We start from the raw sequence: 26,095 nt of genomic DNA on the forward strand, positions 1-26,095 counted from the left end.
TTCGATCAGTAATGGGGGAATGAAAAGAAATGAAAGAAAAGAAGAGGAAAGTTTCATTTGTACGTGGTCTGACCAGTTAATGTTCACTGCAAAACAGACTTTCACATACTTTCGCTGGAGCGGGCAAACGACCATCAGGTTGGAACTTTTTTTATCAAGAGCAAATTTCTGGTCTTGTTACAAACAAAATTGAAGCTGTCTACCAACTTTTGCCTGGAGGAGTGACATGGCTGAGACTCTGGAATCCATCAAATGTGGTGGAGGCTCGATAAAAGTGGGAAGCACTGGGACAATTGGATCTTTGATGACAAGGGAGCTAGAATCACTGAAAAATGCACCGAGTACACCAACTCCTCCCAGAAGAAAACAACAAGCAACTCCTGTTTCAGTTCCTTGTGGTGGTTCTGCAGCAAAAATCTCACGATCCAGAAGGAATTATCCTCATGAAGCCAGCAGCAGCAATGGTAGCAGTAGTAGCAATTTCAACCACAATACTAACACTGAAAGAAACCCTGTTACCACTCAGAAGACTAAATCCAACCTCCGTAAGAGTGTCCACAGCATTCCTATGCTCAGCTCTGATGGTATCACAACGCCTACAAAAAGAACTCCTACTAGAGAAAAGAGTGAGAGAAAAATTCCTAACCTTGTTGAAGTCGTGGATCTCAAGTGTGGCCACACAGACAAAGCATGGTCAAGCCCGATAACCAATCGGCTCAAGAAGCTTGGTTTCTCCAAGCTCTCTGAGACCATCTCCTAACCCTCCAACATCTTCAAATCCGTTCTGAGGTTCCTGTAGCTACACCCTGGGATTCGATCCATTCCATTGTCTATGATGTCCACAATAGAACAGATGCTTGGCAGGAAACTGCCACTTCCCCTCTTCTTCTTCCTTTTGGGGGCTGCAGTTGAGAATCCAAATCCGGTTCCAGAATCGATGCTACTAGCAACCATAGCTGGAGTCTGGGACGGGTGACACTGATTTAGATCCAGTGTTTTCAAGTACTCCATCTCCTGCAAAACAAGAGATCCAATTGTACCTCGCGTGCCAATCTCTACTGGAGCAGAAGCTTTAGCTGCCATCTTCAGCACAAAGTGGGTAAGTATGTTTCAGATTTGCTGGTGGAAAACCTGTGGTAATTGGTCGTTCTGTTTGTGGGATTGCTCTGTTACTAGAGGGATTCATATATTCATGGTCCGTAATGTGGACAGTCTTAGTTTTTTTTCTCTAGATTGGAAAGTGGAGGATGATGATATGGGAGTTGCGTAGCATGTAACATTGCAACCAAAGCATTAGTAGGTAAACAGTCCCTTTTATTGTTTTAACATCTTCGGCTGCTTTTCCTTTTCTATCAACCATTTGGTGGAGCTACTGGCGTAGTCCTTTTAGGTATGGTGTGGTGGGCAAGTTTGCTTTGGAACGTATCTTTTGGCTGCCCTAATCTGGTGGGGGGGGGATAACAATCCCATGGTTACGAATGTTGTGGTTTTCATCTTTTGAGTTGGTGGCCGCGTATAAGATAGTGATCCAATAACTTTGCAGTGAAGTGTTGAGTGTTGCGTGCTCAATAATGGCATTCATCTGCCATGGATCTCTTGGATGCTTCTCTGCTGGGTTCTAGCCATTCTGGACTGACAACCCGTGGCTGCTTATTGAGGTGTGTGGCCCAGTGCAGACAAAGAAATGAACGAAGCCTTTGGCGTCGGAGAAACAAATGTACATGATTGAAAGGCTTCTACAGTTTTACTGGTATTAAAAGCAGCAAAAGACGCTTACCGATCTACCATTTTCACAGGTTTCTTAATAGGGCATTTAGCCCTGTTCCCTTGTCCAAAATGGTTCACTTTGGCGATGTTCAAATGGAACAGGCGTTGATATTAATGGCAGATATGGACTTGAGTGCGAAGGGCAACCGACAATACGATATTTCTTGAATACAGTATTTCTAAAAACGATAAACATTTAATACCGGCCGATCTGTTAAATTGTGACATGTCTCCGCGTGGAACTGTCTTTATTGACCACGCCTCACAAATAAAAATCCACCGACCTCACCCCAACTTGCACGAAGAAGGCGTCAAAGGCCCTACAAACGGCGCTGGACTTCTTTTTCAAAGCTAAACAATAAAGATCACTTCCATCTTTGCAGGACGGCTCTTTTGTCCGCTTCGTTAATTGCTCACGGTGCTACAATGTCGTGGTCAATTTGCTCGACTACCTGTGCCTTTTTCGTTGCAGGTAAGCTTTCCATTTATGGTCCACAATTTTCCCTTGGATTCTTAATTGCCGTACTCATCGACCAGAAGATTTCTTCCTCGCATAGATTGGCTTGACATGTTGCAACTTCAGGTGGAGAAAACAAAAAGCTAAAGAATCATCATTTTATTGATAACCAAGAAATAGTTACCACAGTTACACCTCAAATCTCAACACCCAAATCTTACAACACAAAACAAGACGACGCCCTCCCCACATAGGAGCTGAGGCTATCTACTCTGTACACAGCCCCGCTTGCGAGTACTTTTTTGTTAGCACGATTGAGATGATAGATAGCCCTTTTGCCAACACCCCCATCCGAAATCATCATAAGATTTACCAAACAGATGGTGGAAAGGAATCAGGTCCCTTGACTCCACAATTGATTTCGTTCAAACTTGAAACAACATCACGCCGCAAGGATTATGATCACTATAAGCAAAACCACCCCAAATATTGCTAAGAGCATGCATGCCTGCACCATGACACCCAAAGTAAACCTGGTCAGCATGACCATCTAACCTCAAAACCAGATTGAAATAGACCCTGCTATCAACTCACCAAGGATGAATTTGACTTTTGCATTTTGGATGCTTTTCCAAGTTGAGATTTTGCCTGTGCAGTTGCTGCAGCAGAATTTTCAATATTGGAGTCGATGTCGTCTGCAAGATCAAACAGCAACTTCCATCAAAATCAATTAGGTAGAATACAATTAAAATCTTTGTCGGGCATATAGCCAATAACATACATACCTATCATCACCCCTTGCTCATGAACCAACACTGCAAGATCTTTAAAAATTTCATTCACCTCACCAATTTGTTGCTGGATTTCCTGAATTCCTTGTTCTCTCTCTTCAATGATGGCCTCATTAAAAACAATTTCATTATCCAGAAACAAAACCTCTTGCCTGCAAAGCAATTATTGAGGCACAAAATAAGAAGAGACAACAAAAGAGTCAAGTAGTTGAAGATTTGCTTTTGGAAAAAAAAATGTAAGAAAAGATTATTCATTTTAAACTAAAATGTTACAGCCCACTGCCCCACTGACTAGAAACATAATAAAATATATGGTTGTCATCATGTTTTGCAATCGAATCCCTCCACAAAATAACCTATATAGCCCTCTTTCTCGCTGTAAACCCGAATTAAAAAAAAAAAAGGAAGCTTCTAGAGAACTATTTCAAAGAAAATCCCTCTGAAGAACGATAAACAAGTTTCTTGAGCTATTATTCCTTTATTTGTTATGTTTGCAGAAATAAATTCTGAACCAGTGGCACTCAAGAGGCAAACATTCTAAAACAAAGTGTGAGTATAAAGCATATAAAAAGAAGTACTAATAAGGTCACACTAGATTTTTGACACAGAAGTGTGTAAACAAGATCCATTCTCAGAACTGACATATATATCTTAAGCAAACTGATATTAATAGAATTTAAAACTGAAAGCAAAACAGACCTTCTAGATTCCACAAGAAGAGCACGTTCCTCTGAACTCTTATCTGAACGGATATCCAACTCATCTACAGTGTAGCTGCATAAAGTAAAACACATTGTAGTAAACATAGAGAGAAGTTAGCAATTTACAATATGGACGAATTTCAGTATACATAAAAGGTAGACAACTTTTACACAACTAGAGTTATAGACTACAGTAAAAGCAATCCTTTTAATGGATTAGCAGTGCATGCAGAAGACCATTTACAATTTACAGGTACCACAGCCAGAAAAGAAAGAGATCCAGAAGCAAAAACCAGACATGAAGCAAGAAAGCAAATTAAAAAGGGAACTGAAGTACTCAATATGACAGCTACCTCGATGGAAGGACTGCTTGAGGAACAAAAGGTGCATATGCTGTTTCTCTTTCAGCAGCAAGCCGCTGAGCCTTTTGAAACTCTTTTAATATGGCCTGAAAATCCTTCGCAAGTTTGGCATCTGCTATCTTTTTGCTTGCCTGCAGAGAAGAAAAGGAAACTTTGCTTCAGTAAAAGTAGAGGAAAGAAATTTTCTGAAATAGTGAAAGCAAATTGCATCAATTAATTTTGATTACACATGCAAACGAAATTCCTTTCCTCTGGTGAGACTTGAGCCCAAGACCACCTACGCCACTCCGGCACAATGAGACCATTAAGCCAAAGGCCAAATCCATGCAAATTGTATTATTTTGATGCATCCAAGAGGGTATGAAGCAGATCAGTGTGTCTAGAAATTGTCCAATCCAGTCTAGGTGCAGAACAGTACTAAGGGTCCTTGATTCTAAAAATTACTGATATTTTCACATTTTTTATACTTCTATAGACTTGAGAAAATAGGCTTTATGACACTCATGCACAAGGTAGTAAAATAATTCTCCATAATTCTCCTTCACTTCTTATAAATCATGAAAAGTTGTGATCGGCATCCACAACCTCGTGAAGAATTATAAATCACCCCTAGATTGCATTGGCGACCCACTCATCATGTTTTGCATGCTAAAGCACATGACATGATTAAAGGCATCATGAAATAAGACATTGCAGAATTTTAGTCTATATATGACTAGGGTACAAGCTGTCAATAGAAGGTAGAAGCCACCTCTAGATAAAAAAATAAGATAAAGGAAAAGGAGGACTTCTTCCAGATCAAATACCAGGTTAAAACAGACAAAACATTTAGGAAACTGTTAGTTATACTTACACTAACTTCAGCATGCTGATCTGTTTCACTTGCTAGTTTTAGTTTCGCAGAAGTATCCTTCACCAACTGCCCAATGTGAAGCCTTGTCTTGTGCCTGAGACCAAATGGAATTACTTGATCAAACCAACAGACGACAAGCAGAAGTACAAAACACATACTTAAACCTTAACAAAGAAACGGAACATTCATCTGAAATCAGACAAATTTTCATAAAACATGTCAAAAGGACAGAATCCTTTTTTCTATGGGAAATAAATGATTGATGGGATTTAGATAAAGCCACCTCACATGTTTTGTATCCGAACAACAAATGGATGAAACTCAAACAAGAAATTCATACAATATGCTATTTAAGACTTATCACAGCAATATGAAGGGCATCATGTAATCCATGGGTCCTAAGATCTATTTAATTTTCTTTACATGTAACCATGAGTCTAATCTAGCCCAATAAACTCAAAGGCAGAAGAAGATGGTAAGACTAGATAAAAAACTTCGCAACACTTTAAAACAACCTTCCAACAGCAAAGTAAAAGAGACAAATATACAGGTTTTAAGAATCACAAACATGATGAGAATAGATTTATGACTGCTACCTAGCAGATAAAACTCTATCCAAAAAATCCAAATTCAACTGAAATTAACTATTTCAGCAAAAGAATATAGATGAGCCAGAGGGAGCTCTCAACCCCCTTACAAAACGTGAAATAGTTATACCATTTCCAAATCCCACAACATGGCCTAGATAGAAGTCTCACTCTAAAGTATAATCATAGCACTCTGGAGTAGTCATGTCACAGTACAAATACTTTTGACTCGTAAATAAATATGTCAATAAGTTAACTCTTAAAAATAAATTTGTCATTCAAAAGAACCTGCAGAAGAATGTTCGTCAGTTAAGTCCTACGTCAAAGAAGAAGTACTCCTCTGTTCTTCCTCTTATGTAACACAAGGAAACATGTATTTGCAGCCATTTGAAACCAACTTTTCATTTACTTCAACACTTGAAGAGATCTATTTCGACGTAGTAATGGTGTTGTATATTCCACGGGACAGGACCACTTTCAAATCCATTATATAGAAGAGGACGACTCACACTGAACCAAACATGGGGAATTTCCATAAACTGCTAGTCGCGAACATACAACCATCAGATGGTTATCCATATATAATAAATTAACATTGATAATGTCTGTCCACAACGGCTAGGCATACACAAAGTTGCAGAATAAGATTAAACTCTAATACTAATCAGCATTTCCCTCGAGCTTCAGCGCAGACAAGAACAGAAGGAACAAATAACAGAAAAAATGACCAAATCATCAAAGCAATAACCTTTTTAGTTTTTTGCTACAACCCTGACAATTAACGATTTCCTCCAGGTGAGACTCAATCGATCACTGAGCCAAAATTAATTTTCCAAGACCACCAAATTAAACCAATCGAAACCGATCACATATACACACGCAGAACGGAATTAAAAAAGGGGATCGATCCTCACAGCTTCTCACGCAGCTCGGGCGTATCCTTGGGCGTCCCAAGGGTATTCACAAGGCGTTGAAAGGTTGAGACGGCCGTGTTAATCCGAAAAACCCCCGACGCCACAGCCTGAGTCGGATCCTGCTTGCCGTTGACGAGGTCCCGCCGGATGGGTACCGCTCGTCCCGACTCCAAATCTTGAAAACTCATCTCCGCGCACGGGAATTACAAACTAGAATTTTCAAATCCCAGAAAATTACAAAAATTTGAACAAAAAAGGGGTTTCTGAAAACCCTAGAAAACCCCGCAGGCGAAGACGAGAAAAAAAGATCTGGTGACAAATTCGGGGTGTGCGATTCGAATTTAGTATCGAAAGCGCGCAAACTAGGGCGAGATTTCCGGAGAAGGGCCTGAATTTGGGTATTTAGAGGGTCGGAGTGAAGGAAGAGTTTTTCGATGTACAAGGAATAGAACGAGGAGTAATCCAAGAAGGAATGAAATTACGAAAGGAGAGAATAAAAGAATTTGAAGGGGCCTTTCGATAATAAAATTAATTTTTGTTTTTTCACTGTGGCGCCGTAAGAAGGCAGAAGCTTCGTGCGGGTCCCAGCTGTCTGGCACTCTTCGCCGGCACGGGCGCGAGCAGCTTGAAAGCGACACGTCACTTGCTTTGACGCTATCAGCGTCGCCTCCTCAGATCCTACAGTAGGCATTTCGCGACCCCCTCACGTGAAAAAAACAGATTCACTTGGTGAAAACAACTGCGTAAGTAAAACAGAGAGGTGGAGATGCAGGGGATCGAACCCTGTACCTCTCGCATGCAAAGCGAGCGCTCTACCATTTGAGCTACATCCCCACATTATGACAAGATAAAATGTAACTTAATCTGGATATCTAATTGGTTAGCTATTACTTTAGTTTGTTAAGAACCGTCAGATCAGTATCTAGACTGATTTAACACCGTCAATATCCAAAGATACGACTCCGAGTGGACCAATTGATTTGGCGGAGTTGGAAAACACATAGCCCTCGAACTGCCCTTTTCTCTCTCTGGTGTCTTTATTCAGATTCGCGGACGATTAAGATAAGTGGCGAACAGAAACGGAAGCACAATTCATAGTTCACTCTCTCTCTCTCTCTCGCTATTTCTTGTTTCACTGACAGAAATCAATGGCATCAATTCCGTATATTTTTCATATGGTTGTGTCATCATCTTCTTTGAGCAGTTTTCGATCTTCTTTTTTGGGGAAAAAACAGACTCTGGGCTGGTTCAGAGCTCGCAGAATTGGACAAAAAGTCGTGCCTGATTCTGGCTTCAGAGCCTAGTCCTGGTTCCGCTTCGGGAAGAAACGGCGTAGATGCTGAAGGTGCCGGTATCTATGGTAGCCAAAATCGAGACAACTTTGATCGTGATGATGTTGAACAAGTTAGTAACAGACACTCATTTTTGTTCCCTATTTCTTGCTGTTGAGGGTTCATACAATAAGATGAAAACTCTTCTAAGGTTAAACATTCACCCAATCGATATCTTGCTAATTATTGGAGATAAAACTCCGAACTTGGCTCTAACGACACAGCGGCAGCCAAGGGAACCAGAGTGCCCAGTCAAAACAGATAACGCAACTGATATCTTGGCAAATAAGATTGTGGAATAAACACAACGGAAGCCAAGGGAAGATCAGTACCCAGTCAAAATAGAGAACGCAACTGATATCTCGGTAGTGAAGATTGCGGAACAAAAAATGCCTAGTCAAAATAGCGAACCCAACTGATATTTTTGAATAGCTTATGCATAGGAGGAAGTTACAGAGATTCTGTGTATAATAATCATATGTTGTATACACTGTAAAATGACGAAGCGGAGATTCTTAAAACTCATCAACTCTCAGTTAAATTTTCCTTCTTCTCTGGCTCTGACATCTCTTTTCATTTACATCTCTGAAGTTTTGCAAATTGTACGATCCTCTTCCTGCAACGTTTGCACGCCCCTATCAATTCTCTCATCCAATTAAATCTTACATGGTATCAGAGCCCAATACGACTCACGTCTAAACTACCGACCCTCTTCAAGATGTTTGCCTCCCCAAATTCCTCCGCTTCAAATGTTGTCGCCACCAATCTTCCCACTTTCAACCCCTCTTCCTCCATCAAACTCACCAAACTCACACGTCTTAATTACCCAATGTGGAAAGCCACCATATTACCCTACCTCAAAGGCCAAAAAGTCTATGGATACATCTATAACTCCGTTCGGCAACCTGAAAAAACCATCACTACCGCTGAAGGTTCTATAATCTCCATATTTGGGAAACCCAAGATAACCTTTTTCTTAACTGTATCAATTCTTCTCTGTCTGATGAAGTTCTTGCCCAAGTTGCTCACTACAACTCCTCCACTGAAGTTTACATGGTTCTAAGCTCTGCTTTTGCATTCTAGTCCCATGCTAAAGCGGTACATGTTCGCTCTCAACTCTCTACCCTCCGGCAAGGTAATCAAACTGCAACTGATTACTTCATGAAAATTAAACGACTTACGGACGATTTGGGGTCAAGTTTTGAAGTGTGACAAAATTATCCCATATTTGCTTATTGGGCTCGGTCCCGAATATGACTCTCTTGTTTCCATGGTTTATCACCAAGATAATCCTCTCACATTAGAAAAATTTTATTCAATGTTTCTAACATGAAGCTCGCATAGAGCATAATAATCAACTTCTCTCATTGCCCATGCCTTCGGCTCATGTTGCCACCCGCCAACAAAAAATTTTAGGACGGGTTTGTGGCACATTCTCAACTCCTCGAGGCAGGGGGCGTACTTCGTTCTCCGATAACCGCTAAAAGCATACTGATGATGGCTGCCTCCGAGGCTAATAAACCCACGGTTGAGGAGCTAATTAGAGTTGGGGCAAACTATGATGTGAAAGACGCAGATGGAAGAACTGCCCTTGATAGAGTTGTCGGTGAAGAGATTAAGGAATTCATCTTAGGCTTCTCAGTCTAGAAATCATGAATTCAAGGCGCTTTGTAACATGTTTCTTATTCAACAACATTGGTCGTTAGATACCTGTTGAGAGAAACTATTCGGCATTACTCTGTACATACCGATTCTGCTATTGTTTTGAGCCGATTACTAGAATCAGTAACGAGATAATATTTATATTCATGTTCTTTTTCATTCTGTCTTAGGCATCTGGAGTTGATTTCCTCGGCTGCAAGCCTTGAGGCATATTTAGTTTCCAGGTTTTTGGGATTATTCTGTGCTTAAAATCTACTTTCATGACATTTTTGGAGCTTGATGATTGTCAATTGTTACAAATGTCAAGATGATCACGCTCTCACTTATAAGTGTAGTAACTGTTGAGTGTTGTGGAGTCTAGTCCACATAGCTCGCGTAGACGGATCATTGTCAGAGAGGTGGGCCCAAGGGACGTGGAGGACCACTCTTTCTTTGAGTTAGCATGTGGGGCGTCAGTGGGAGCTTACCAATCTCCCTCTGGATTTCTGCATCGGCGTCATTGGGAGTTGAAGTAAGAGAAATCGAGAGCTCGGGAATCTCGACGCCGGGAGAAAAATAGAGGAGCTCTGGACTCTCGGCACCGGGAGAAAAACAGAGTATATCGGAACTGAAATACAGAAAGGGGCTCGACGAGCATCACCGGTGTAGGAAGAGAGGAGGCTTCTCACCGTCATGAGAAGCGACGCCGCTATCGGAAGAGGCGACGCTTGGACCCGGAAGCGAGAAGGCTTGAGCGACGCCAGCGTTGTTGCTGGTAGAGGGAGGCTCAGGACTCAGCATTACTGCTCGGCGTTGTTGCCGACAGAAGGAGCTCATGACTCAGCGCCATTGTCAGAAGAGAAGCTCTCTAGACTTGGAAGAGTGAGAGCTCGGACACGGCGTCGGAATCGGAAGAGAAGCTCTCTGGACTCGGCAAAGAGAAGCACTCGAGACTCGAAAAAGTGAGAGCTCGGACTCGGCAAAGAGAAACTCTCTGGACTCGGAAGAGTGAGAGCTCAGACTCGGCGCTATTGCCGGAAGAGGTCAGGTCGGGACTCGGCGGTGCTGTTGGTAGATGCAGTAGGGACGAGTTCTAATGTTGCTGGTAGAGGCAGCAGGGAAGAGTTCTAGGTGCTATTGGTAGAGGCAGGAGGGTGACGTTCTGGTGCTGCTGGTAGAGGCAACATGGAGGAGTTTCAGTGCTGCTGGTAGAGGTAGCAGGGAGCCGTTTCTAGTGCTGCTAGTAGAGGTAACAAGGAGAGGTGTTCCGGTGTTGCTGGTAGAGGCAGTAGGGAGTCGTTGTTGTGAGAGACAGTGGGACGATGTTGTTGCTGTAACTGAGAAACTTCTCTATTGTATTGTGATTCCTCAAGAAGAAATAAAATCCTCTGTAGCTCTCGTGGACGTAGGCAATTTGCCAAACCACATAAAATTGTGTTGTGCGTGATTACCTTGTCTTATTGTCATCGATTTTGTCTAACAACTGGTATCAGAGCTAAGGTTCGGGTATGAGGAAAAATGTTGGTTGGAGAGAGATGAGAAGATTCTGTAAAAGGCCACCGTGCAGTGCAGAGATGCGAGTGACAGGAAGAGTGGGTCCAGGGCACCCACTCCTATTATTTTGAAGTTAGATCCAGAGACGTCCAATCCTGTAGTTGCAATTTGCAGAGTTATGAAGAAACCTTACAAGATGAAAATTCTAGCAAGTGAGAGCTGGCCACAAATGGTGTTACCCTTGAGAAATTGAAGTTGTGCGCAAGTTCAATTAGTTTTCTAGCATGAAGACAAGGGTAGTGAGTTGTAAAGGTGGATGATATTATGTTTGAGGAACAGGGCAATATAGTGGGTGTACCAGTCTCCAAGTGGGAGAATTGTTGTGTTGTGGTGTCTAATCTACACAACTTGTGTAAACGGACCATTGTCAGATAAGTGGGCCCAAGGGACCCGGAGGACCACTCTTTCTTTGAGTTAGAGTGTGTTGTACTCAAGGAAAATATCCAGCTTCCCTCCCGTAAATATTTTCCCTCTTTGGAACTTACAGTTAGCAAGCGGCAAAACAGGGTAAGTCTCGAGACTTACCAATCTCCCTCTGGATTTCTACATCGGCGTCAGTGGGAGCTGAAGTAAGAGAAATCGAGAGTTTGGGACTCTCGGCGCCGGGAGAAAAACAGAGGAGCTCGGGACTCTCGATGTTGGGAGAAAAATAAAGTATCTCGGGACTGAGATACAGAAAGGGGCTCGACGAGCATCGTCGGTGCCAAAAGAGAGGAGGCTTCTCACCGTCATGAGAAGCGACATTGTTGTCGAAAGAGGCGACGCTCGAACCCGAAAGCGAGAAGGCTCGAGCGACGCTGGTGTTGTTGCCGATAGAGGGAGGCTTGGGACTCGGCACCGTGAGCATTGCCGCTCGGCGCTGTTGCCGGTAGAAGGAGGCTTGGACTCGGTGTCGTTGCCAGAAGAGAAGCCTCACTCTTGACTCGGAAGAGTGAGAGCTCCGACACGGCGTCATTGCCGTAAGAGAAACTTTCTGGACTTGAAGAATGAGAGCTCGGACTCGGCAATGAGAAACTCTCTGGACTCGGCAAAGAGAAGCTCTATGGACTTGGAAGAGTGAGAGCTCGGACTCAGCGCTGTTGCCGGAAGAGGTCCGGTCGGGACTCAGTGTTGTGCTGGTAGAGGCAGCAGGGAGGAGTTCCAGGTGCTGCACCTTTTCGGGTCGTATTGGCTAGTTGTCTTACATGGTATTAGAGCCTTCGCTATTAAGGAATTTTCCTTTTAGCGCACTGGTTTCTTAAAGTTGTTGCTGTAACTGAGAAGCCTCTCTATTGTATTGTAATTCCTCAAGAAGAAATAAAATCCTCTGCAGCTCCCGTGGACATAGACAATTTGCCAAACCACGTAAAATTGTGTCATTCGTCATTACCTTGTCTTGTTGTCATCGATTTTGCTTAACAGTAACCATGTTTATTATATTTAAGTATATTATAAAAAAGTTACTCGTTCTCTTGTTTATATCATATTTTTTATTTGGGGGTACTAACACTGGAATCTGTTTTCCAGTGCACTTGAACTCATCTACACTAACACCCAAGGATGAGTTGAAGTTGAATCAATTCATTTAAGATGAATTGAATTATTCACTTCATTTCAAATTCATTGTGGACTAAACCCCCCTTACTCAGAGTTGTTAAGTTTTTCTTTCTCTGCTGCTTCTTCCCTTATCTGTCCAGAACTAGAAGGGTCCAGAGAAACCCATCGGATCTAGGATTTTAATCGATTGTCCAATTTTTTTTATCAGTCTTTTATTAACCAAAACATATATGGAACAAAAAATATTATTTGTAAATGTAATGGGGTAATTTGACTCTTTTACCTGTTTATCCTTTTTTAACAAAATCAAATCCGATAATACATTTTATACCCGATTTCCGATTTTATATAAATAAATATATTATTATAATTTTTATATAATTATGTGAGAAAGTCCTTATTATATATGCTATTATTTGATTTTTATCGCGTTAAGACATTATAAACATGTCATCATTTTTTAATTTTTTTAAATATTCTATATTATTATTATTTAATTATCCATTTACTCGACCAGGAAACAAATATAATTAAAAAATAAAAAATAAATGGACAAAATAGATATAATATTCCAGAATAATCATATTCAGTTTGTCATCCGGATTGGCAACTCGATCCGAAAACTTGTGGTTATGTTTCGGGTCAAATTACCGGGTTAGGTAAAACTGGATCGGCCGGTGATGGGTGCGACCGTGCGAGGCTCGCCATCGAGAACAATTGGGTCCATTCATCAGTGAAGTCAGTGGATAATTCTCTCAGAGCTGAACTTTCACCGGGCAAGGTGAGGAGTCAGAGCTATGGCGTCGCTCACTTCTTCTCCACATTCATGGTAAGCCATTTCAAATGCCCTTTATCACTTTTAGGATTGTCTTCCGAGAAACCATTTTTTGATTCCTCACTGGTTGGAATTTCTGGTGGGAAAAGGAACCGCAGACTACGAAGTAAGAACCAGAGAATCATAGGAGTTCTTTAGTAAGAATCTGCTTTTGAAGCAACGCCTTGGGAGTTTACTCTTTGCATTTTCGTGGTCTAACGAGAAATGTCTAGGAATTCGACATCTATGACGCTACTAGTAGAACCTTAGCTGGACGGATAGGGTGAAAAGTATTTGCTTGTGTTTTCGGTCACTTCAATCCTTATTTCTTTCTTAAGATCATAAACGTTTCGACTGAATTCCTACTTATTGTTTTCACTTGCGAAGGAAATTGTGATTATCTGTAGTGGGTGGTCTGGATCGACAGCCATATCCTGTAAGCATTTTTTACCGAATAAAGTGGAATGCAGAGGTTGCTTTTATCGAAATATACCTAGAAAGTACACTTGCAAATCCTTTTGTCGGTGTTCTTATTCATTTTTATGTTTTAGAAATTTGCATTCATCCCAGCGCTTGCGCATGTTTTGGATGTTTTAGTGAATCCTGAAACTATGTAACTGGTCACTCATCTACTTCGTTTTTGCTTTCTCGTTCTGTTCACTCCTAATGCTTTATTCAGTCGATTAAAGGAGCTGCCCAAATTGAATTTTTCATGAATTTGTAATCATGTCTTTAATTACTTTAAAGTTCAATATGAGAACTGATTTTTTTATTTCACTAATTAATAAATTTTTACATGAAAACCTTAAAACTGTACTGTTTTCTGATCTTCCAGCCAATTAAAGACTGTCTTTCTGGGAGAAAGAGGCAGGATTTGTGCTAATAGTGCTCCTGCCACTCGGATTAATTTTATTAGAAGAGTTATTGAGTGCAAGGAATCTAGGATCGGGAAGCATCCAATTGAAGTGCCATCAAATGTTACCATTAACCTGGCAGGGCAGGATTTGCAAGTGAAGGGCCCTCTTGGTGAGCTTTCAAGGACATATCCACGTGAGGTGAAGCTTGTGAGGTTGGAGTCAGGACAACTTAAGGTATCCAAGGCGATGGATACTAGAAGAGCCAACCAAATGCATGGACTGTTCAGGTGAACTATTCATCTTCCCTTTTTTCAAATGCCCATATGGAGAAACTGGTGCATTGTCTGGTGGAGAGTTTGTTTTCATTATTACAGTTACACACAAATTATGTGGTGGAGAGTCTTTGTTTTCATTCTGCATCCTTATAGTAATAGATGAATGCAGTTTGTCTATACAGGTAGGCCTCGAGTGTGTTGTGAATATATTTATTCGGACCTCCTTGCAGATGATATTTGGTCTCATTTTCTTTTCAGGAAACTAGGTTGGATCTTTATAATTTAGAGACTTCAGATATATGAAAACTACAAACATTTGTTGGTGATTGAAAGCAAAATGGAAGGGGAAAAATTCAAGACTTTGAAATACTAGTGTAAAAATGTGAGTTTAGCATCTCCTGTGGGTATGTCCGTCAATTCTTACCAGTGTTATTTCTACGGATTGCACTCGGTCTTCAAGAATAGGCAATCTAGCTGGAACATGTGCATTCTGCATTGTCTTCATCCAGGGAGATAATTTAGTGTATTTTGGCTGACTGTCACCTTTCCATCTTCTTCAGACAATGAATTCCATTTAGGTTGTCTTGCATAAATCTTTACAATATGGGCAATTTATCTGGTACACAACTTTTGTAGCAGTATTTTTTTAGGAAATTTTGTTAGTAGTATTAGATGTTAGACAAAGTTTGGGTGGGTGTACCACAATGAATACTGACCATTTTCAGAAAAATGGCTTCACCAACAATGAAAAAGGCACAATAATTAGGATAACTGGTTGATTTCTGGTTTTCTTCTCAGTTTTCTTTGCATCTCAGACTCTCTGTTTTCCCTTGCAACTGTAAAGTTTGATTTATGTTGCTGTCTTGACAGGTTCAGAAGATTTTCATCACTGATATCCCATCATTTGATAGCTAAGAGATGATTTTGTATCATTTTACTCTTTTGTTGCAGGACTCTTACTGACAATATGGTGGTGGGTGTGTCAAAAGGTTTTGAAAAGAGACTCCAATTGATTGGAGTTGGGTATCGTGCCATGCTGGAGGGCAGAGATTTAGTACTGAACCTTGGCTTCTCACACCCAGTTAGGATGGCAATCCCGGATGGGTTACAGGTGAAGGTGGAAGATAATACAAGAATTGCTGTTAGCGGTTATGATAAGTGTGCCATTGGTGAATTCGCAGCTGCTGTGAGGAAGTGGAGACCGCCTGAACCATATAAAGGGAAAGGAGTCAAATATGCGGACGAGGTTGTTAGAAGGAAGGAGGGAAAAGCAGGGAAGAAGAAGTAGTAGTGGCTTATCTCGATTTGCCCTTTTTCTCTTCCTTGATCTTTCTGCACTGTATGCATTTTTCTTCTGTTTCAATTGCTTCATGTGTTGAAGTTGGATTTCGTTGTAGGCTCATCAGGCTAATTCCTGATTCAAATGCACTAAAATGGCTTTCAGTATGCTTCACATGGAGTGTGAAAGAGATGTGTTATTGTTAGAACATTTTGGGTGCATACTGCAAACTGAAAATTTTAACTAATTTTATGCTATTCTGACTATCAGAATGTGTTTGTGTCAATGAGAAATCATAGGAACAAAAGATGAACCAAAATTTTCTTATGTGCCCAATGAAAAATTTTCACTTTGTTTTTTTGTAATTTATAAAAATTTTGTTTATGTTTCTAGGATCACTGTTGTCAGAATTGGATTGGAACTGACAGTTTCAATCGGAACTGGAGTCCTATATTACCATCCTGATCAAGCCTTTATCAAGCAGAAGCATGAGATTGTCACTGAAGATAAACTGGATTCTCAAATCATGATTTTTATATCATCAATGACCCACATCATAGCAGAGTATAAATTGCTCAAACCTTTAAAAAAAATGACACATGATATCATACAATAACATCAATATATAACTAGGTTTGATTAGAACCTGCCATCTTTCTGATTTGATGAAATAGTATTTTAGTATAATAAACAATATGATTAGTTTTTCTGTTGATGATACAAAAGCCAAAAATCAATTAAGAGGATTGTATAGAAAATATCAATAAAATAATTTAAGAAATTCTTCATTTTGTTTATGTACCGTCCGTTGAAGATTGAAGAATACTTTTTAAGTCTTGTTAGTGCACAAGGAATATTGATGATGAAAGTAATTTCCCTAGTAAAAGTGGCAAAAAACTTGTTACCATAGGTCTTGTTAGTGCACTAGAAATGTTAAATAGGAAAGTCTAATAAATTCACTTTCGCTTGTTTTTATAAAAATTAAGTAAAAGTGAAATTCCTCGCTTCCCTTAACGAAATCACTTTCCTTCTGTAGTTTGTGTCTTTTCTCCATGCTCTTTTTCCCTGCACTTTCTATTGTACTTTTCATTACATATATTAACACAAAAAAATATTTTTACTTAATTCGCTCCTTAAATAGGTCACCGTTAATTCACTTTTCACTTCCTGGGTGATTTCAAAGCGAACTTTAAGCCCTCCTTAATTTCACTCTTCATACAAAATGAAATGTATTACTATTTATATGACGAGTTCTTGAGCAAGTTTTAAAAAGGAATTGGGGCGAGGATAGGGATACGAAGAAAAAATGGAAGAAGATAAGAACAATGGTGCCTCCTCACAACCAAAGATCGAACTCAATGCTCACTTCAATGGCTCCAGGAGAAATGCCTACTTCTTAGACTTGATCATTGTGAGACAATTGAAGCTGCAATGGAACAATAAGTAAGAGGATCACAATCATCAAAGTGTCTACTCAATTAGTTTGTAAAAAGATGTTTCATGACTTGGTTCACAACTTAGGACATATAGTTCTAATTTACTTGGGTAGTGAATAGGTTCTATTGGCACTCGAAATGAAGAATATGTGAAAGGAAGTTCCAGCTATGTTGGATTTTCTCCCATCCAAGGGTGTGTTTGTGAGAATAGGAAGTAATAGAAAAAAAACTAATGGGATTTAGTATTGAGTCGGTCAAATTAGGTTAGTTGCAACTCAGTGAATTTAGTTTTCAAGAAAAACCATAGAAAACTGATAAGACTATTTTTGTGTTGTAGAATATATCACAAATCCATTGTCGTCTAGTCCGGTTAGGATACCTGGCTTTCACCCAGGCGACCCGGGTTCAAATCCCGGCAATGGAAATGGCTTTTTTTTTTCCAATTGACCTTTTAATTTTTTATTTTTCCGTCTTTTGACAGTTAAACGAGATCACTGGTAACCCATTCAGCTTTATTAAAGTATCCATGGAATCTAACTCCAAATTACGAATCTTCTTTACGTCAATCGGAAAAGAGCATCGCCCCTTTATTAGTAGGTTTCCACTTTTGATTCCCGTCTAAAAGCACTCTTTCCCAGCCGACACGACAAGAATAGATTACTCAACCAATACCAGGAACTGATCTAATTTGTTGATATCTTTTGAGCATCAGTCTTCTTAATTACAAACATTTACAGTCCATTAAGACCTTGCTTGATAGTGATTTGACGGGCTACAGGCATTCCACCTGTTACGGATATTCTGTGTTGAATTTTGCATATCGATCGGCTTTCAAGAAAGCTCTCGAATGCAAAAAGTCTCTGTCTTCGTCGTTTTCTGCATCACATTCTGATCCTTTTGCTCTATGATTTCTAACCTCCAGATTTTTCTCAATCTATCGAGTCTTCCCTTTCAATCTCAGGCTCGTGTAAAGTGTGGTGATATGGGTTTCAGAATTGCCAGACACCTTCATTTATTATTATTTTTTAGCTCCAAGTGTATGTTTACGGCAGAACCCGTGATTCCTTTCATTAGTGAATTCTGAATTTGAATTCAAACTTGGGTGGTAGTCGATTATTGAGACTGATGGAAAATAAGAATTTCCATGTAAAAATTCAAGTTGTGGACGTCGCCTGCAGCCGAGCTTGGTACTGTACAAGATTCCTGAAAATGGGATGTGAGGACAAAATTCATGGTTGTTGTGGGATGTAATTGTGGTAGTAACAGCTCGGTCTGTTTCCAGATTTTGTAAAAGCAGTAATACCTACGTTTATCCGCCCAGAACTGTTGACGGCGACGACGGGGTGCTCAGGTGATGATGCTTCTTAATTGTAAGGTGACCCGTTACGGAGACATCTGAGAATCCTGCTCACACTTTTGAGCACGTCGTCTTCGTCGAGCAGTATTATTTTAATGCTCACTTGACTCATCTTTCTTGCCTTTTAATCTTTTCAACGAGCATCACTTTTCCAAAGTTTCTGATTTTTTCTTGATCAAATTTATAATATCTAAGATCTATGAACTTAATCTACTTCTTTTGTACGTAGAAAACGAGCAAAGCATGTTTTACATCTGAAATGGAAAGCCGCCCAGGAAAAAAAAAGGGAGAAAGGGGTTCGTTTGACGGTTTTTTCAATCAACCAATCAGAATCTTGGCGTACTGTTGTCGGCTCTAATTGTGGTGGCGGGGGTAAGGTTGTTTGCTAGCCGAGAAAAGATGTATTCCGTTCGGATTCGTCTCCAATTTGTAGAAATGTTTCTGTTACTTTACGTGAATGTGGAAATACCAGCGTTTACTCTTCTCACTGTAATGGGTATGCTTTCTGTCAGACAATTGCTCTCTCATTTGGAATTGAAACGAAGTCTCAAATCTTTGAAATAGAACTGGATTCTGGCTATCCGGCTTGTCCCTGGGAAAGTTTCGAGTTTCCCTTGATATCCGACCTGGTGAGTGGTGTATTTTACATTGCTGGCAACCGTTGAAAGTGCTCCGGGAAGAAGATGCTAACTACTACAACAAAGTGTTTTTCTCTTGTCCCGAAAGCAGCCGCAGAAAGCCCAATCTGAAACAGGTACATGCCGAAATGGGAATGTAACCGTGTAAAGTCTCTTCTTTCTGCGAAGGATCTGATGAGACCCATGATTATATTGCTTTCCTCTCTGTTTTTTAAGTAAGCAGTTCCAGAATTATGGATGAAAGTTAAGCTACGTGCCGTTTGCGTTACTGTAAATGAAAATTCACTTGAACTGGGAATCTATTTTTTCTTTTGTTAGAAAAAAATCAGGCATTAGCTTGATTGCGAAATCAAGGCGGCTCAAGCTGATAACATCTCATCTTTTGCGGTTATTATTCGACTTTTTCACTTCAATTTTTCTTCATTCTTCGTTATGCTTTCTTGGAGGTAACTGGTCTCTAATGTGGTCGTGAAAATCCATGTTCATTTGAGATATTCTTGATCATGAATTTGTCGCAGGTAGACCTCACAAGCTCCTTCGCGTTGCTGGTGGTCAGAAGACCTAAACGTTCTTAAATATCTATCAGATTCTACTTCGGGCGAGAAACGGAAGTCTTCTGGCGAGGATGACTTCTATTAATCCACCTGAAAGTAGTCTTTGATAACGAAGAAAAGTTCTGGTTTCTTCTGTGTCAGGCTTTATGGCCATTGTCGTGTTTCTATCACTCTTAGTATTGATTCTGGGAAACATCAGTTCCATCCATGGGCAAAGGCCCCCAGTTGTGAACATAGGCGCACTATTTACCTATGATTCAGTCATTGGCAGAGCAGCCATGGTCGCCATGCAAGCTGCTGTTGAGGATATCAATGCCGATTCTAGTGTTCTTGGTGGGACGAAGCTGAACTTGATCATGGAGAATACAAACTGTAATGTGTTTATAGGATCCATTGGAGGTAATTATCTCTTTTGTTGCTTCATATTCTGTTTAGTCTTCTTCTTTTGGGACATGGTTTGAAACTTTTTGCTTTACCACGTTATTAAAATATTACACGTATTTGAGCAATGACAAGAGATCAGTGAACTCAATGAAATAAATTCAGGTTGTGGATGAGAAATTGTAGCTTCTTTTGAAACAACTTGCCAACTCTTTATCTCTTTATCACATTTTTTCACCTGTCTCCTGCTGGTACTGTCATCTTTCTCATGAAAACTTGTCGAACAGATCCTTTTTTTTTTCATAATCAATGCTTGGAGCTCGAGCCCCTTGGTTTTTTATCTAGTCAAATGTACTCAGTGAAGAAATTAGGATTTTGCTGCTGCAATTATTTTTTTTATTCCTTTTGGTTATTTGTGTGTCTGCTATGACAATCACTCAAGATTTGAGTTGGTGTTATATATTTAGTTTCTGAAAACATCCTCAGTATTTGTTACACTCCATTAGTCATATGCGTTTGAAGTCACAAGTCTCAGATTGTGGTTGTATGTAACTGACGCTTCAAGTTTCAACTGCTTTTTGAGTCCTCAGATACCAGAAAGCGTTTTATCTCATTTCATGTGTCTGCCCCCACTACCGGTCTGAGCTTAGATTTTGGAACTTCCTCAGACCAACCTTTTACTTCTTGCCTGTATTTGTCTTCTCTCTTGACTATGATTTCAGGTGGTAAAAAATTCTTATCATCTATGCTTTTCATGAACGTCCATAAATCCTAGGACATAAAAATCTTCCTCTCAAGTTGAGCACATCAAATTCCATCAACGAAGAGGATTTAGGGCACCTATGGACTCTGTGTTTAAAAATTGCCCCTTATAAAATTCTAATTGTCAGTGTACCCATTGGAAAATCGTTATTGTCTAGTTTTTCTTAGTGTGAATTGGAACAACTAATCCATTATTAATTTTGACTTTGTTTCCTGTTGAACAGTTAATTAAAAAGTATTGAATGTCTTCAACATTGTGCATATAGATATATACTTGTGTATTATCAGTTCAAAGAGAATTGCATAAAAAATCATTACAAAGAGGAGCATGTGTCTAATAAATCTTAAATCTGTTTGCAGCTTTTCGGGTACTGGAGAAAGAAGCAGTTGCCATAATTGGTCCACAATCATCTGCAATTGCTCATATGATATCTTTCATATCTACTGGGCTACAAGTACCACTTGTATCATTTGCAGCCACAGATCCCACTCTCTCAGCTCTCCAGTTCCCTTTTTTCTTTCGTACAACCATAAGTGATTCCTACCAAATGACAGCCATGGCAGACTTAATTAATTACTATGGATGGAAAGAAATAATAGCCTTTTATGTGGATGATGATTATGGTAGAGGCGGGATTTCCTTCCTTCATGATGAGCTTGCCAAGAAAATGTCAAGAATTTCTTATAAGCTTGTCATACCAGTTGGAGCTACTCATGATGATATAACAAAATTGCTGCTTCAAAGCAACGTCATCGGTCCCCGGGTTTATGTGGTTCATGTTAATCCTGATACAGGACTAAGGATTTTTGATATTGCTCGACAACTTAATATGATGACAGATGATTATGTGTGGTTGGCAACAGATTGGCTCTCTGCTGCTTTAGATTCACTTGGATCTATCAATCATACTGTAACTAATTCTCTTGAAGGTGTTGTTGGATTACGTCAAAATAGCCTGGAATCAGATCAGAAGAAGGCTTTTGTTTCCAGGTGGTGGAAGTTATGTGAAAAGTGGAATGTCACTTCTGGACTAAACTCATATGGTTTCTCTGCTTATGATACAGTTTGGATAGTTGCTCGTGCCTTAAGTGAGTACCTAAAAGAGAACAGGACTATATCATTTTCATCCAAGAAAGAGCTACATGTTATGTCAGGGGCAATGCTGCAGATGGACAAACTCAAGACCTTTGACGGTGGATCCATATTGTGTAAGAAATTAATGGAGATAAATTTCAATGGTTTGATGGGTCATCTTCAATTTGATTCTTATAGGAACCTTGCCAATGGTACATACGAAGTTATTAACATTAGGGGTACTAAGATTCAGAGGATTGGCTATTGGTCTAATTATTCTCATCTTTCCATTAAAATGCCTGACTCTTTAAATGGTAAACTGCCGATAAATCTGAGTGAAGACCAGAAGCTTGAGAGTGTCATATGGCCTAGTGGGAAGGCAGAGATTCCACGTGGTTGGGTTATTGCAAATGCAAAAAGGCCATTGAGGATTGGAGTGCCAAAAAGGGCGAGTTATGTTGAATTTGTGACAGAAATAAATGATACCCATGTTATGAGAGGATATTGTATTGATCTGTTTCAGGCTGCTTTGAAGTATATTCCATATGATGTTCCTCATGAATTTGTGCCTTTTGGGAATGGCAGGGAAAATCCAAATTATGATGAATTGGTGAAGAAGGTATCAGATAATGTAAGTATTATGGTCTTCATTCTTGTGATATGCTCTGTTTCCAGTCAATATACTTAGATGAAGTGTTTGTCAGACATTTGGTGCAGCAGTTGGGGACATTGCAATTGTGAGAAATCGGACAAAACTTGTGGATTTTACACAGCCATATATTTCTACCGGCCTAGTCATTGTTGCTCCAATCAAAATCTCAACATCAAATGCTTGGGTTTTCCTGAGACCATTTACAGTGGAAATGTGGTGTGCAACAGGAGCATCCTTCCTTCTGATTGGAGGGGTTATTTGGCTTCTTGAGCATCGGGTTAATGATGATTTCCGGGGCCCACCAAGGCAACAATTGATTAATACGGTTCTGTAAGCTTTCTTATCTGTTCATGGGAAATGAACTCTTTTGTTTTTGTTAATCTAATAAGTGTTTCGTTTTTAAATATTTCATTATGGGTGGATTTCTGCTAAAGAGGACTCTGTGACCTTATAGTAGTGACTGTTTAATATAAATATTCCCACAATTGTACCTTAAAACTGACATTTGACTGAAGTTTGCTTCTGTTTTGAGCATAATTATCAGTCAGTCAGGAAATGATGTTTTTATTGGATCTAATTATCTTCAATTTCTCTTCATATTCCAGAAATTTTTAGCATTTATGATGTTTATTTATTTCCTGTTGCAGGTTTAGTTTCTCGACACTATTTAAGACCCAGCGTAAGAACTACTGATACCTCTTATGTTTTCATGATTCCTTCCATATTTGTGTTTAGTAGAATGACTTTGGGAAATGCATGCAGCATGCTCTTGTGTATACATTTTTTTGAAGAGAATGTTCTTGTCCATATACTTGATACAGATTTGAGATCCAGAATTGGGATTCTCTTGCGAGTCCCTACTAGCTTAGTGTCATAAAAGATCTAAGGCTTTTCCACTACAGGAAAGAAAGACCTGTGAAATAACACTTTTCCTGTAGTGGTTGTTGTCTTTGTTCTGGTGCATGATTCTTGTCCTCCAAGGAGGTCTTTGTATATTGGTAATAGGATACTTTCTGTCATTTACTCAATCTTAGCTAACATGGACCATCATACGGAAAGCAACATTGATAAGGAAATAAACCTTATTTATCTTTATAATTCTACCAATTGGTTGATGTCTCAATAGTTATTGTTCTACCAACATTTTTTTGAATAACATGTCTGGATCGCAGAAGAAAGTACCATGAGCTCACTAGGGAAAATGGTGATGATGGTGTGGCTCTTTCTTTTGATGGTGATCACATCAAGCTATACAGCTAGCTTGACCTCGATTCTCACTGTCCAACAACTTTCTTCACCCATTACTGGTATTGATAGTTTGATATCAAGCAATGGGCGGATCGGATTTCAAGTGGGGTCATTTGCTTTGAGTTATTTGAGAGACAGTCTCAACATTCGAGAATCAAGGTTGGTTAGCCTCAAGAATCCTCAAGAATATGAAAGAGCACTAAGGCTTGGATCGGCCAATGGTGGTGTGGCAGCAATTATAGATGAGCTTCCATATGTTGAACTGTTCTTGTCAAAGATGAAGCGAAGTGATATCAGTATCATTGGGCAGATGTTCACTAAGAGTGGATGGGGCTTTGTAAGTACCCTAGCCCCCTTATTGTTTTTTTCAGTATCTTGAATTAAACATGCCAGTTTAAGTAACTTGCCTATACACATTGGTAATAGTCGAACTGCTTATGATATATTTCTGTCACAACAAGTTTTTCTTTGACAATGATATAGTAAGTTCACATTTCATATACTCATTATGCCCTTAATTGTTTCATTTATCTTCTTTCCAAATACATGTTAGGCTTTTCAACGCGATTCTCCCCTAGCTGTTGACATGTCTGTTGCGATTCTGAAACTTTCTGAGAATGGGGAGCTTCAAAAGATTCATGACCGGTGGCTTTGTAAGGGAACTTGTGCCACACAGAGGGGATACAGTTCAGAGGCTAACCAGCTTCATTTAGAATCTTTTGCTGGACTGTTCATTTTCTGTGGTTTGGCGATATGTACTTCTCTTTTGGTGTTTCTACAAAGAGCAATTCGCCAATATGTCCGATACAAGAGGGAGCAACGGGAACTAGGTTCATCATTGCAGATGTCATCCAATACCAATTGTTCCAAGGCCTTCATCAGCTTTTTTGACTTCATAGATGAAAAAGAAGAAGCCATAAAAAGAATGTTCAGGAATCAAGAGGACTCTCAGCCTCAGGTGTAACCAGTAGTTTTCCTCTTCTTGTATTTATGTATAGAAAGTTGCTTTGTAAATCCAATGAAAGCTATTCTACTTTTGAGGTAGTGTTGCTTAAAAATCATGCTTACACAAAACAGGAAATTTGAAATTCAAGGGACTCTTCTACATTTGCAAAAATGGGTTGTGATTATCAGCCTTTAAAACAATTGTATAATTTGAGCACAGGGGATGTCTTTCCTCCATTGGAAGCCAAAATCCTTCTTAGGGTGGTTTGCTCCATGTCTTGAGGTTGATTCCCAACAACTCCATGAAATGGTCAACATGCCTTCCATTCATGTGGTGCTAGTTCTTAGCAAGCATGGATATGCGGGTTGCTTTAGTTGCTTAGTTGCCTTGTGTTTTGGGTGAGTCAACTTGGATTTTAGGGGTGGTGTTTCTTTCCCTATCTGGACCCAAGACAGCTTGAGGCAATTTTGGGTCTCGACATATCATATCAGGTTTTAAGATTCCAAACATTATGCTTGACTCTGAGATGTTTTAAGATTCTATACTGGTATCTTATTCCATTGAAAAATTTATGATCATAATGTTTGATTCCATTGGAAGTACAAGATTAGGTCTTGCCCTTACGCAAATACTTGCACGTAGGGGTGATACCTAGCCAAACCGGCTCACAAATCGTTCGAGCTCAGCTCAAACTTATAATAAGACTTTTTAAATACAATAAGCCAAACTCGAGATTTTCCAAATTTGACTTGTTAGCATGTAAGTTGACTCGTTAGCTTAGAATTTTTTTACGAAAAATACCATTTACTCTAATTGCTCTTATCAGTTTCCTCTTTAGTTGATTGATAATTACTCTCATTTACCTCAAACCTCAAAGCGGATCAATCATTTAACCCTTTTGGGTCCTTCAACATCTAATATTGTTGTTTGTCAATGGAATAAATACTATTGGAGGTATTTGCCTTTTCTTTTAGGTCTATAAAATCTGGTTAATATAAATTAGCATACTCCATTGCAAAATCTTTGAACTCGAACTCAAATTCGGTTAAAATATTTGGATTTGTGTTAGATTCCAATTTTAAGCTTGATGTTAAACTCAAGTTCAAAACATTCAGATCAAACCAAACTCGAACATATACAAGTTCGAGATTAGCTCGGCCTGTATTGCCACCCCTCCTTGCCAAAATAGCTACCTAGATCACCCCCTTGCCAATATGGAAATCCCTCTTTGTGCAAAAAACGAGAAAGGGCAACCCTCCCCCTCCCTCCTCTCCTTTTTTGTTTGGAGAAGGGTAATAAGAAAGGAAGAGGGGGAACCCCCTCCTAT

The 26,095-nt window shown here is 39.7% G+C and overlaps 4 protein-coding genes, 2 non-coding genes and 1 pseudogene across 11 annotated transcripts; 4 read left to right on the forward strand and 3 right to left on the reverse strand.

Moving 5' to 3' along the window:
- Window positions 1–30: 30 nt before the first annotated feature.
- On the reverse strand, window positions 31–1,272 carry LOC137942568 (uncharacterized). The gene is made up of 2 exons (XM_068788267.1): window positions 647–1,272; window positions 31–500 (listed from the first exon to the last, which is right to left on the reverse strand). The coding sequence occupies exon 1, from the start codon at window positions 1,081–1,083 to the stop codon at window positions 757–759; it is 327 nt and encodes a 108-aa protein (XP_068644368.1). The 5' UTR covers window positions 1,084–1,272; the 3' UTR covers window positions 31–500; window positions 647–756.
- Window positions 1,273–2,355: 1,083 nt separating this feature from the next.
- On the reverse strand, window positions 2,356–6,900 carry LOC137942569 (syntaxin-22-like). The gene is made up of 7 exons (XM_068788268.1): window positions 6,433–6,900; window positions 4,932–5,025; window positions 4,070–4,209; window positions 3,715–3,789; window positions 3,010–3,167; window positions 2,819–2,919; window positions 2,356–2,732 (listed from the first exon to the last, which is right to left on the reverse strand). The coding sequence occupies exons 1-7, from the start codon at window positions 6,618–6,620 to the stop codon at window positions 2,667–2,669; spliced, it is 822 nt and encodes a 273-aa protein (XP_068644369.1). The 5' UTR covers window positions 6,621–6,900; the 3' UTR covers window positions 2,356–2,666.
- A 293-nt stretch (window positions 6,901–7,193) lies between these two features.
- TRNAA-UGC (transfer RNA alanine (anticodon UGC)) lies at window positions 7,194–7,266 on the reverse strand. Its single transcript has one exon. It is a non-coding gene; the product is annotated as a tRNA-Ala (tRNA).
- Window positions 7,267–7,580: 314 nt separating this feature from the next.
- On the forward strand, window positions 7,581–9,410 carry LOC137943158 (protein LHCP TRANSLOCATION DEFECT-like; annotated as a pseudogene).
- Window positions 9,411–13,221: 3,811 nt separating this feature from the next.
- Window positions 13,222–15,893, forward strand: LOC137942570 (large ribosomal subunit protein uL6c-like). The gene is made up of 3 exons (XM_068788269.1): window positions 13,222–13,323; window positions 14,144–14,452; window positions 15,392–15,893. The coding sequence occupies exons 1-3, from the start codon at window positions 13,292–13,294 to the stop codon at window positions 15,726–15,728; spliced, it is 678 nt and encodes a 225-aa protein (XP_068644370.1). The 5' UTR covers window positions 13,222–13,291; the 3' UTR covers window positions 15,729–15,893.
- Window positions 15,894–17,505: 1,612 nt separating this feature from the next.
- Window positions 17,506–17,579, forward strand: TRNAE-UUC (transfer RNA glutamic acid (anticodon UUC)). The gene has a single exon. It is a non-coding gene; the product is annotated as a tRNA-Glu (tRNA).
- Window positions 17,580–18,167: 588 nt separating this feature from the next.
- Window positions 18,168–24,931, forward strand: LOC137937725 (glutamate receptor 3.7-like). Of its 6 annotated transcripts, none has more exons than XM_068782892.1 (9): window positions 18,168–18,192; window positions 18,742–18,889; window positions 19,025–19,266; window positions 19,669–20,103; window positions 21,208–22,553; window positions 22,627–22,904; window positions 23,222–23,253; window positions 23,747–24,159; window positions 24,376–24,931. In XM_068782892.1, the coding sequence occupies exons 4-9, from the start codon at window positions 19,851–19,853 to the stop codon at window positions 24,784–24,786; spliced, it is 2,733 nt and encodes a 910-aa protein (XP_068638993.1). In that variant the 5' UTR covers window positions 18,168–18,192; window positions 18,742–18,889; window positions 19,025–19,266; window positions 19,669–19,850; the 3' UTR covers window positions 24,787–24,931. The 6 variants fall into 6 exon arrangements, with proteins under 6 accessions (XP_068638993.1, XP_068638966.1, XP_068638985.1 ...); XM_068782865.1 differs by lacking the exon at window positions 18,168–18,192 and adding an exon at window positions 18,272–18,425; XM_068782884.1 differs by lacking the exon at window positions 18,168–18,192 and adding an exon at window positions 18,371–18,389.
- Window positions 24,932–26,095: the final 1,164 nt, after the last annotated feature.

This window comes from Aristolochia californica, unplaced genomic scaffold (assembly GCF_029961685.1).
Source record: "Aristolochia californica isolate CCGP_79_NKW_82.1479 unplaced genomic scaffold, dmAriCali1.0.hap1 SCAF_10, whole genome shotgun sequence".
In the NCBI taxonomy this organism is placed as follows: domain Eukaryota; kingdom Viridiplantae; phylum Streptophyta; class Magnoliopsida; order Piperales; family Aristolochiaceae; genus Aristolochia; species Aristolochia californica.